This window comes from Petaurus breviceps, unplaced genomic scaffold (assembly GCF_028583685.1).
Source record: "Petaurus breviceps papuanus isolate PSGF00001 unplaced genomic scaffold, PetGlider_PUasm1.0 156, whole genome shotgun sequence".
Classification (NCBI taxonomy): Eukaryota; Metazoa; Chordata; class Mammalia; order Diprotodontia; family Petauridae; genus Petaurus; species Petaurus breviceps.
Window position 1 is genome coordinate 2036907 of NW_027185720.1, and position 12968 is coordinate 2049874.

Below are 12968 nucleotides of genomic sequence, written 5' to 3' on the forward strand. Positions count from 1 at the left end.
TGCGAACATATACACATATATGTATATATGCACATACGTACATATACAAGAGAGTAGCTAGATAGTGAAGCTGATAGAACACCAGGTCTGGAGTCAGGAAGACCTGAGTTCAAATTTGGCCTCACACACTTTTTAGTTGTGTGACCCTGGGCAAGTCACTTAAACACATTTGCTTCAGTTTCCTCATCTGTAAAATGAGCTAGAAATGGAAATGACAAATCACTGCAGGATCTTTGCCAAGAAAACCCCAAATAGGGTTACAAAGAGTCAGAAATGACTGAAATGACTCTACAACAAAAATACATACATATACACACGTACGTACACACATACATACATATACACACAATGCAATATATACACATACATGTACATGTACGTGTGTGTGAGTGTGTGTGTGTGTGTGTGTGAGTGTGTCCTGGCCCTAAATTGGCCAAGAACATGAATCTTTGAGATTTTTTTTCAGTCTTAACCAATTCTCATTTGAATGTTGACTATCACCATATATATGTCATTAGAGTTTGGGGGTGGAGATAGATTTGTGTCGTTGAAAAGTCTTATGCATTTAGACCAGTGGCCAGAGAGGATGTTGAAATGGCAGAAAGAGAATTTTGAGGCAGGTCTCTGCCCCTACCCCCCAGCTCTTTGTGTTAAAGCTCAGGACAATGAGAGTTGGAAAAAGCCTTTGAAATCATGTTGTCCAATCCCATCCTTTTACAGTTGAGGAAAATGAAACCCAGAAAGGATGAAGGAATTGCTCAAGGTCACCCAGCTTATTAGGACCAAAGCCAGGACTAGAAATCCAGGCCTCCTGAATGTCAGCCCTGCGTTCTTTCTAAAAGCAAGTGCAAACTCAGAAGAATAAGTCAGTCCAGAATAGATCTTTCAGGGAGTTTAGGTAAAAACCTGGTTATCTAATATCTCTCTGCTTTAAAGACTGTTTGACAGTCTGGGGGTGAATGAGCTACATTCTCTCAGCTTAGCTACTTTGCTGGAAGTTGTATTATCTTTTTCAGGCCGGCCAGCATCATGTTGTTCACCTTGTTAATTGACTAAATGGAGCTGTTAAACATTTACAAAGGCAACTCCCAGGCCACAATGGAGAAATCATCAAAGGATATGAACAGACAGTTTTCAAAACGGGGAACACAAATTGCTAATAATTACTGGAAAAAAATGCTGAATTTCTCTAATAATCAAAGAGAAGTCAATTAAAAAGAACTCGAGGGACTTCATTATCGTTAAATTGGAGAAAATAATTAAAAGCAAAATGGCGGCAGCTCTTGAGAAACATGCATGTTCCTCCATTACTAGCAGAATTGGAAACTGGTAGAATCTTTTTTGAAGGCAATCTCTCTGTTAAAAGTTCAAAAAAATGGTCATACTTTTAAACTTTATATCATAAACCATCAACCCAATAGTGTTATTGTTGGGAGTATACTTTGAGAGTCTTATCAAAAAAAGGAGCTATCTATTCAAAGATTTTTATTCCTAATTCATAGTTTAAATGATAAAAATCGAAACTGGAAGCAACCTAAATGCCCAACAACAGATGAATGGTTAAATAAGTCATGCTAGACTAATGTTTTGGAATATTATAAAGTGATGAGGGGTGGCTAGGTGGCTCAGTGAGTAGAGCACCGGCCATGGAGTCAGGATGACGTGAGTTCAAAATCGGCCTCAGACACTTAATACAAAAACTAGCTGTGTGACCTTGGGCAAGTCACTTAACCCCAAATTGCTTCCAAAAAGCAAAAAAAAAAAGTGATGTAGGATGACAAATATGAAGAATAAGTACCCAAAAGAAATGTGGAAAGCACAAAGTGGGGGGAAAAAAAGAGCAGAACCGGAATAGTAGAGCAGATGCTAACTACAACCACACAAGAGGAAAAGATAATGGGAATGAATGAACAAAGTCTCACCATGGAGACTTAGACAAAGTGACAGAGAAGCTATGATGTATTGTGTGTTGAAATTCATTATTTAAATGCAAACAGTTGCAAAGCAAGCCTAATTGGTTCTATTGATGCTTCATATTAATGTTATTATGAACCATTAGGAAATAATGGACTAAATGGTTCCCTAGGGGCCTGAAAGACTTTGGTTCATTATTTATTAAAAATCTATCCTAGGGTAAGTATTGTGTGACATGTGACAAGATGGTGGGCTGTCCTTCTGGTACCGATTTCTTAAAGAAGACACTGACAGAGACACAGGCATAGACTAGAGTAGACACAAATCGAAGTTGGTCCTGTATTCTATTCAGGTCTGGACCTCTTGGAGTGATGGGAGAGGCCATTCCTATTTTCTTACCCTTTTGTCATTCCCTGAAATGCCTGTAGTATATTCCATTGGGTCCCGGTGGTCATCATTCAGGTGGGGTCATCATCAGGTAAGGGGATCAGTCCCAGTTACCAATTATCACAGGGCCTCAGATACTAGCTAGATGGAGGCACTTAACTTTAACTGTCTGCCTCAGCTTCCCCATCCATAAAATGGGGCTAATAATAACACCTTCCTGCCAGGGTTGTAGCATCAGGATAAAATGAGATCATGTCTGTAAAGCACTTTACAGTGCTTATGTAAATGCTAACTGTCCATCATCACTATTCTCATTCTCATTGTTATTATTGTTAGATACAAGCTTCACGGACTACCTCTCCTCACTTCAGTGGCCTTACCTGTCTCTGGTCCCCATGACATATCTCTTCATTTTCCCAAGAACATTTTAACGTGTATTAATTACATTTATTTGTGTTTGTGGTTTATCTTTCTTACTGACTGTTCGTTCCTTGAGTTCCATGACTATATATTATATAAGGCAGAGACCTGCCTTATATTTTAGTTACATGACTGTATTTGGTGTAGTGGGCCAGTTATTGAACTCAGTGTCAGGAAAGTCTGGGTTCAAATCCTTCCTCTTGTACTTTCTGGCTGCCTGTTAATGAGTGTCATTTAACTTACCTGACCTTCAGTCTCTTTATCTGTAAAATGGGAATATTAATTCCTCTGGCACACACCTGTGTCTTATAAGGTTGTGTTGGGATTCCAATTAGATAGCATATGTGAACTGCTCGATGATAGATGCTGGTTGAATTTTATTGACTCAGTACATATGGGGTGCCAGACAGTTAGATGAAGCAATAATTACAGTGTAAGCTGGAGAAAGTCATACAAAGCTTATGCCTTATAGTAACCATATTGCTACTAATATCTTATATTACAACAATCTATACAATAAATTTCGCCCGTTGTCTAGTCTACTATTATACTCATTTTCTACAGTATGGGCCATAAAAGATACATTTTATTTCTCATCCATACTTTGATGTATTAAAGATCCCCATGGTATGGCTACTTCCTTCATTGGTTCAGAGCTCAGTCTACCTACATCTTCTCCTCCGGCTTGACCCTTGTTCATATCCCTCTGAAAATCCTGAATAGGGGGTTTATTCAACAATCCTCCTCTAGAACCGAGGAGGCAGCTCAGTACAGTGACAAAGGCTGGGTTCAGCTTTCTGTTCTGATGTGTACTACCTGTGTGACCTTGGGCAAGACACTGCACATCTCTGGGCCTTGGTTTCCTCATTGGGCTAGATTGGTGGTGTCAAACATAAATAGAAATTGGGGGTCACTAAAGGGCATGTAAAGATCCCTGCCAGCTAACATCATCTATATTGTATTCTATTTTAATTTATTTTGTTAATATTTCCTAACTACTTTTTCATTTGGTTCCAATGTACTCCACAGGCTATGTGTTTGGACTAGATGACCTCTGAAAACTGTTCCCATTCTAGACATACTCTGATCCTAGGATCTGGGGACATTGCATTGATTAGAAAGGCATGTGGATTTTCCATTGGTCATCCCTTGCTATGACTCCGGGGCTGGGCCACCTACTTTTCCAGTCATACACTGTTTTGGTTATTTCCCTTTTGCTGCCTCTCCTAGGCTGTTGTTTATTAATAAGATACTGCTGCCTGGTCATGCTTGCCCTGTGCCTCCCCGTTGCCCTTTGGGTGACCTACAACTTTAATTCTTTGGAGGTTGTGGTGTTCCATGATTCATAGGCACGTGGCATCACTGAACGAATACTGCTGTTAAAGCTAGAAACTTGGGGTCATCAGAAGTATCATGCAATTTTCCAAAGGCAATCTACCTGCTTCTTCTTCTCCTATTCAATTTTGGGCCTGAATCACTGTCCATCCACAGTATTTATCCAAGGCATATATATAACATACACACATATGCATACATTTATGTATACATATACACATGTATATATACATATATCTGTGTGTATATATAAATGTATACACACACACACATACACACATACTATTGGGTTGTCCATCCAATTGCCTACGATAGGCTGAATGATGGGCATTCTTTGTCCTCTTACTTTTTTTAGGCTTAAAAGACCCAAACAGTATCTTGCATTTTCTCCTTCCAATATTATATTAGGTCAATGATATTATAACTGTTGCCAAAATGATCATATTTATAAATAAAATGCTCTCAGCACATTGACTTTTCTTAAATCTTGGGTCAGGACTCTGAATGCTGTGCTTTGGCCTCTGGGTGCCTGCTACGCCAGGCTTTAGCAGAGCATCTAATTAGTCTACTGGGCCTCTCTTGATCCACTTTAATCCCCTTCAGCAGTGAAAGAAGACGACATGAGCTCAACTGGGTATACCAACTACAGAATTTCCATAGTATGAATTTTCCCATGATAAAAACTTCATTGATTTTTTACTACCAAAAAAGGAAGAAATTCTATTGGTGATTTGAAGAGAACTTTATACATATAATAACAGATTGCTAGCGTTTTCGGGTTGCTTTGCAGTGTGGGAGTATTAATTCCTTCTGCTCCTCACTTTTATTTGCTACCCTGAAGAGACCAGTTAGGTTCCACAGGGATAGAGCATTAGCATGGGAGTCAGGAAGACCTGAGTGTGATACGTGCCTCAGACACTTACTGGATGTGTGACTCTGGGCAAATCACTTATTGGTCTCAGTTTCCTTATCTGTAAAACAGGGATAATAAGAACACCACTTCATAGGATTGTTGGGCGGATACAGTGCAATTATGTATGTAAAAGCTCTTTGAAAATATTGAAGGGCTGCATAAATGTTAACTATTAATAATAATAATACATATGTCTGACATATATATATATGTATAATTATTATTATTATTTAAGCAATTGGGGTTAAGTAACTTGCTCAAGGTTACATGGCCAGGTGTTTCTGGGTAGGTGCTAAGTGTCTGAGCACGGATTCGATCCCCAGGTCATCCCAACACTGGAGCCAGTGCTCTTACTCTCTGTGCTACCTGGCCACGCCTGACATATATATTATTAATACTATATGCTGGGCACACATTAAGCATTTAATAAATATTTCATTTATCTATATGTAATACATTTTAAAACCTTAAGGCACTATATAAATATTGGCTATCATTATTAATATAGAATTTATAATATAGATATATAATATAATTAATATAGAATTATATAATATAGAAAATGCTTTGCAATTATATATAATTATGTAATATACATACATATGTGTACATTTCAGCTATTATTAATAACAGTTAATATTTACATAGGACTTTAAGGTTTTTCAAAGTGCTTAATATGTATTATCTCATTTGAATCATACAACAAACCTGCAAAGTAAGTACTACAGGTATTATTCTATCATCCCCATTTTACAGGTAGGGAAACAGATTCAGAAATGGGAAGTGACTTGCTCCAGATCACATAGTAAGTGTTGAAGGCAGTATTCAAACCCAGATTTTCCTGGCTTCGGATATGAGACATTGTCTGCTATAACCACATTTCTCCTGGGCTCTTACCCTGTAAGAATTCTCAAGTGTTGGAGGGAGTGGAGACAGATTAGTTTGGAGAGGTAGTGAGGCTGTTGAACCCATCATTGCAATGCCTTTCCATGTGAATAGATGAATGGGTAGGTCAACAATTAGAGAAATCTAATATAGATAAGATGTAAGCTTAGTGTACAATCTCTAAATTTGAAAAAGAAAGCAAGCCCAAATGATCCTGTCATTTTTTCTAGGGGTACAACAATAGCCTTCCTAAAGGGCCATTCATTTTGGAATTTAAAAAATGAAAAAAATGTAAGATTGTTTTTCTAAGTGGAAGGAATCGTCAGTCATGTGGAACCAAAGATTCCTAATGTTCAATGCACTGCACCGAATTTAGCCCAGATGCATTTGCAGGTGTAGTGACCTTCTGCTTATAATGAAGCTCTTCTGGAGGGGGGAAATGAGTTCACTGGAAGATTCCTTCTGCAGTCCCAGTTTCAGATGCACATTTATCGAAACAGGTGAACTCGGTGGAAGAGAAAAATAACAAGACAGTGTGTGCTCTGTGTGTTGGGGGACTTGTGGGCTGTTTCTGCAATGCTCAGGCACACTTTCTAACAGGGAGGGGGCGCTCAGTTTTCTTCAGGGAGGTCATCTACTCACTGGAGAGTACATAAGGAATGTGGGTGTGGGGGGGGCTTTTTGGAAATTTCTCCAGTAAATCCTATTAGATAAGCATCATAGAGAATCCTTAGCACACAAAGGCATGGGGAGACTTCCTGTTGTAGGCCTAAAGAGAAAGGAATTTGGAATACCGAGATGGGAAATGCTTTGCTATGTGCAGTTTCTGTGCTACATGTTTAGACTACAAAGACAAGAATGATATAGGCCTAGACCTCAAGGAGCTTACGTCCTGTTGTGTGGATACAGATGTCCAACATGAATGTACATACAAAGTATATAAAATGTACATACAAAGTAATGGCGGGAGGAAGAGAGCATTGATTCCTTGGGGAGAACCAGGGAAGACTATTATAGGAGGTGATGGCTGAGCTAGTCCTTGAAGGGAGCTGAGGAGAGAGGGTGCTTTAGGCATAGAGTGCAAAATCACGGAGGTGGGAATGGAATGTTGCATACACGGGGACCTCTTTAGTGAAGGGGAGGTGACATGACATGACAAAGTGCGACGTTACATAACATATGTGACATAGTATGATGTAACATGATATGATATGATGTGATATAATGTAAGGTCTTCCTAAAATTAGTGCAGTTTAAAGTTAGTAAAGCTGAAAACTGCTCTGAACCTTTTATGGAGTTTTATATAATGACAGAAAGGGTAGTGGCTAGAATACTGGGTTTGGAGACAGGAAGATCTGAGTTTGAATTCTGTCTCAAACATGTACTACCTGTGTGACTCTGGGGGCAAGTCACATAAACGGTCTTAGCCTCACTTTCATCATCTGTAAAATGGGCTCAATAATAGCATGTATATCACAGGGTTTATTAAGGAAACAACAAGCAAACCAGTGGGTCTAGAACGGAATATGTAAGAAGGGATTGTAGATTTAGAGTTCATGTAGTCCAATCCATCATTTTACAGATCAGGAAACTGAGGCCTGCAGAAATTAAGTGACTTGCCCAAAGGCACACATATAATATGTTACAGAGGCAGAATTTGAACCCAGATCCTCTGAATCCAAAACCAGTGCCCTTTCTGCTGTATCTTGTGACCTCTTTACAAAGTAATAACAATACTAGTTAGTACATATATAACCTGTCCTATATGGCAGCCACTGTGCTTTGTGCTTTACAAATATCCTATATGAACCTTACAACAGATGTGGGAGGTAGATGCTGTTATTATCCCCATTTTACAGTTGAGAAAACTGAGGCAAATGGAGGTCAAGTGACTGCTCAAGGTCACAAGTCTAGTAAATGTCAGACTGGATTTGAATTCAGTCTTCTTGAGTCTTGACCCAGCGCTGTACCACCTAGCAATATGAAACAAGCCTGGGTAGGACCCAAATTGTGTAGGGCTTTAAATGCTAGACTAGGTTAAAATTTCCTCTTAGATTTATTTACTGGCACCTATACGATATAGGGCTTATGTATGACACTAGAAAAACTAGGTTACCTAGAAATGTTTTTCTTACTCAAAGTAATCTTGTACATTAGGTAAACAAGCACAGGACACACATTTCTAACATGCCCAACAAACGGATCGGTTTTGCTTGACTATGTTTTTTGTTACAAGGGAGGTGATTATTATTAATATTATTGTTATTATTATTGTGGAAGGTAGAGTTATAGGGGCCAAAAGAGGGAGTGATCGTGATGTCAAAAAAAAAAAAGAAAAAAAGAATGTTAATGGAACATTTATGAAATCCAGCAGAAGGGATGTGGGAAGAGACACCTCCAAATAGGGTAGTAAAAGAATCACTGTTTTAAATGTATTGTATGCTTGAAAAAATCCATGGCATACACATTTGAGATTTCATATTCAATGTTGGTTTTCTCTTGGTTATTTGTACGTGGAAATGATTGTGTTTGTGGCTGAGTCCAAAATAAAAATAATTACTTAAGGCAAACACAGATTAGCAAATTAGCAGATGAAAATATGAAGGTGAAAACAGGGCCACCAACCCTCCTTGTGTCTCTGCCTTGTCTTGAAACTACAATCACTCATCATTCCTTACAGTTCTCAGTGACTAATCACGGAATCAGTAAAACCAACCTGATGATTTTTCAGAAAGTAATAACATGGGGGCGGCTAGGTGGCACAATGAATAGAACACCGGCCCCGGAGTCAAGAGGACCTGAGTTCAAATCCAGCCTCAGACACTTAACACTTACTAGCCGTGTGACCTTGGGCAAGTCACTTAACCCCAATTGCCCTCCAAAACGCAAAAAGTAAAAAATAAAAAAATGAGAAAGTGATAATATTTGCTCCCCCCTTATTAATTTTCTCCTCCCCTTTGCATTTTCCCTAGTCATGTGTTTGCACTTGGTAAGATGGCAATGCATTTCTTCAACATCCCATAAATGAATCATATCATCATTTTCAATACAGAATCACTGACTTTTTATTTTTATTTTATTATTTTTATATTTATTTATATATATAAATATTAAAATATTTATATTATTATATTTATTTTAAAATTTATTTTTAATCCATTTATTGGAGGCAATCAGGGTTAGGTGACTTGCCCAAGTTCACCAGCTAATAAGTGTCAGGCTGGATTTGAACTTGGGTCCTCCTGACTCCAGAGCTGGTGCTCTAATGCATTGTGCTGCCGACCTACCCCAGAACGGCTCACTTTTAAAGTCACTCTGGTGACTTTCAGTATCTGGCCTAAAAACGTCTTGTGATGATTACCGCAAATAGTTCAGTCAGAGCCCCAATTACCTCTCTACCCAGGTAATTATTACTTCTGCCATTTAAGTGAAATTTCAGGACATTGCTTGTAGTGATATATTTATGAGTATATTTATGTGGTGCTGATCCTATTCATAGCCTAGACTTAAAATTCCATTCCTGTTGGGGGTATGACTCTGAACTGTCCTTCGCTAAGAATTCTGCTGATGATAAATAAAATAATGCCATAATCCCATTTTCCCCCTCAGTATCTAATAGACTTAAAAAATATATCCTCTAATTTACCTTATGCATGAGAGAATTCCATAATTCATGTGAGACCAACGACTGAGTGCGGTTGGAGGATGCCTCTGTGAGGAGTGTGTTGTAGCAACAGGATGTCAGGGAACTTCGGAGCTTAACAAGTGTCGGGGTATCCTTTGCAGCATGCGCTGTCTGACAAGGCCTGTGTGAAAGCGTTTGACCCAAAGACAACTTGCCTGCAGGAATGCCTTATCACCACCTTTCAGGAAGCCTACTTTGTTTCCGAAAGTTTTGAAGAAGCAAAAGAAAAGATGAGGTAAACTTATTTCCTTTCCTGTCTAAAGAAGATAACTTGCCCATTTCTCTCTCTCCTATGCCTCTTTCTTGCTCTATTTTTCTGTTCTCTCTCTCTCTGTCTCTGTCTCTGTCTCTCCCTCTCTCTCTCTCTCTCCTCCTTTCTCTCTCTCTGTCTCTCTCTCTCTGTCTCTCTGTCTCTCTCTCCGTGTCTCTCTCTCTCCCCCTCTCATCTCATCTCCCTCCCTCTCTCTCTGTCTCTGTCTCTGTCTCTCTCTCTCCCTCCCTCTCTCTCCTCCTTTCTCTCTCTCTGTTCCTCTCCCTCTCTTTTCTCTCCTCTTTCTTTCTCTCCTATCTCTCTTCTCTTTCTTTCTTCTATACCTTTTTCTTTGTCTCTCTTCTCTCCCCTCTCCTTCTCTCTCTCTCTTTTCTCTCTTCTCTCTCTCCCTTCTATTTTTCTTTCTCTTCCCTTTCTCTCTCTTTCTTCTAATTCTCTCTTCTTTCCCTTTCCCCTTTTTCCTCTCTCCTCCCTATCTCACACTCTTTTTTTAAATCAGTGCTAGCTGATTGTTTAACATTTTATGATCATTATTATTTTGCAGAGAATTTGCCAAGTCTATAACTCGCCCCTTCTCTGTGTACTTCAATCCTTATACCCAGAGCATTGAAATCCTGAAGGATACCAGGAGTATTGAGAATGTGGTCCAGGACCTCCGAAGTGATCTGAATACAGTGTGTGATGCTTTAAATAAGATGAACAAATATTTGGGGATCTGAGGCCTGGGACCCGTTCTTCTGTCAGCCTCATCTTGCTATCATTCAACAGCAAATGAATCTGCTTCATATGACACATATTTCTTCTGTAGCAGTCCTCTGTGTGCTGAAGCTTGGCTAGTAACTTGCATCATTGTGCATCTACCCAATTGCAATTTACAGACCAAATAAGATTAGGCTTTTGTGTGAAGAATGTAATAGCAGACAATCATCATATATGTCGTAAAGAGATTTACAATATTCAAAAACTAGATAGTTGGTTTAATAGACTTAGTTTTGTATCCCAAAAGTACGTGTATCTATTTAAATGTGACCTGGATAGGGTGCTCCCTCTGCTAAGGCAGAAGTTGTGACCTTAGATACTTGCTTGAGGCCCAGACAGGTTAAGTGATTTGCTCATGGTCACTAATAAGTAGAGTTTGGTCCGCTGTATCTTGCTGCTTTTATTTTCATTAAACATTATAAGTCCTCTCTCTCCTTGACTCCGTTTCAATGGTTCTTTATTTCCTGTCCTTTTTTTTTAAAACGAAGAAATTCATTATTCTTTTAAACTACAGCAAAGCTGGATTTTCCCTTCTCAATATCTTTTGAGGAAACAAGAATTATACAACATTGGATCTGTGATTGAATTGATATAGGGAACTTCCAGATGAGGAAACTCCATCTATCAATGCAGGTTGGCACTCTCTCTGCAATTTATAGTTTTACAGAGTTGCCTAGGACACTGAGAGGTTAAGAGACTTATCCAGGGTCACACAGATAGGATTTCAAAGAAAGGACTTGAACCCAGGTCGCTGTGGTTCTGAGGATAACTATCAGCTGTGCTTTGTCTGCCTTTACATGACAATGCCTATTGCAAAAAAAAAAAATCTATATCCTGTTTTAAAATGTGATGATTTAATAATAGGGGACTAATTTTTTTAGACTGGGGATTTACACAAGAGAAAGTCAGCTTACTTACTATAGTACACATATGCAAATGATTTTAATCTTAAACCTCGAGCTGTGGCCTGTATCCCATAGTATTTTATTTTAGAAGATATTTAATATTTTTATTATTTAGTCATTTTTCAGTAATGTCTGACTCTTTGTGACCCCCTTTTGGGGTTTTCTTGGCAAAGATACTGGGGTGGTTTGCCATTTTCTGCTCCAACTCATTGTATAGAGGAGGAAACTGAGGCAAACAGGGTTAAGCAAACTGCCCAGGGTCATATAGCTGGTAAGTGTCCTGACTCCAGGACTGTGCCGCCTGGCTGCCCCACTTAATATTTTAGAAGTATTTCATTTCAGAAGATGGTGTTTCTGGAGGGGACATTGAGAAAGTCTCTGGGCACAAGAGAAAATGATGGAATTTTGTGGGATATTTTGGGATGAATGTAGGTAACATAATCATGGGTTTATCCCGGCTTTTTTGATACTTCTTGTTGGGACTGTCAGAGTGCTCAGTCTGGTCAGGTCAGCAAGTATTTGCTAAGGGCATTCTATGTGCTAGACACTGTGGTAATTCCACTGTAGGAATACAAAGAGAGTCAAGAGCAGTCCTTACCTCAAGGAACTTACAATCTAATGTTGTGTATGTCTACTTGAGTATATGGGCATAAATCCATGACTACAGGTGGGGAACGGATAGTCCACGTTTAGTAGGGTTACAGTCAAAGATAGGGATGTGCTGGTAAACATTTAACAACCGGTTCCCTGGTGGGGGGGGGGGGAGTATGCATGATACACTTTTAAGTTTAATCTGATAGGAACGTTTTACCTATCATTTTCTTTAGATTAAGCAATAAACAAAACAATATAGCAAGCCTTGGCTTATAGTGTTTGCTGATTTAGAAGTATAAATGTGCACACTGGAAATCTGCTGTTTGGCATTTGCAAGTCAGTTTGAACTGGCTCCAGCAACAAAGGCTTGCTTCTCCTCTCTTATACTTATGACTCGGTGACTCTTAAAGGCTAGGGCAGAGGTGGGGAACCTGCAGCCTCGGGGCCATGTGTGGCCTTCTTGGTCTTCAAGTGTGGCCCTTAGAATACAAACTTTTGCTTTGTGAAGTTTGGGTTCAGTCAAAGGGCTGAACTTGAGGACCTAGCGGGCCACGTGTGGCCTCGAGGCCATAGATTACCCACTTCTGAGTGAGGGCTCTCGTTCCTAACTTGGGGCACAGTATCACAACAGCTGAAGTTGTCCAAACTTTGTACAATTTGGGCTTGAAACTTATGCAAAAATACAATGGAAAGGGAGATGAATCTGTGTTCAAAGCCCTGCCCTGTCCCATATGAACATGGGTAAGTGACTTAATCTCTCTGAAGTTGTTCCCTCCTTTGCAAAATTTGGGGGGGGGGGTCAGATTAGATTACACCTAAAATTCTTTCCTGTCTCTCAATATATATCTTCACTATTATGCCTCACAGCCCTGACCCTACAACCCTATAGTCAACAATCAA

The 12968-nt window shown here is 39.2% G+C and overlaps 1 protein-coding gene across 2 annotated transcripts in view; it reads left to right on the top strand.

Moving 5' to 3' along the window:
• The window catches only part of TPH2 (tryptophan hydroxylase 2), a 137032-nt gene extending 126079 nt beyond the window's left edge, over positions 1–10953 (top strand). For both annotated transcript variants that reach the window (XM_069082169.1, XM_069082170.1), the window contains exons 10-11: positions 9641–9774; positions 10355–10953. In XM_069082169.1, coding sequence (XP_068938270.1) covers positions 9641–9774; positions 10355–10529 — 309 coding nt within the window. In that variant the 3' untranslated portion in view covers positions 10530–10953. The remainder of the gene's footprint in view (positions 1–9640; positions 9775–10354) is intronic.
• The last annotated feature ends 2015 nt before the right edge of the window (positions 10954–12968 follow it).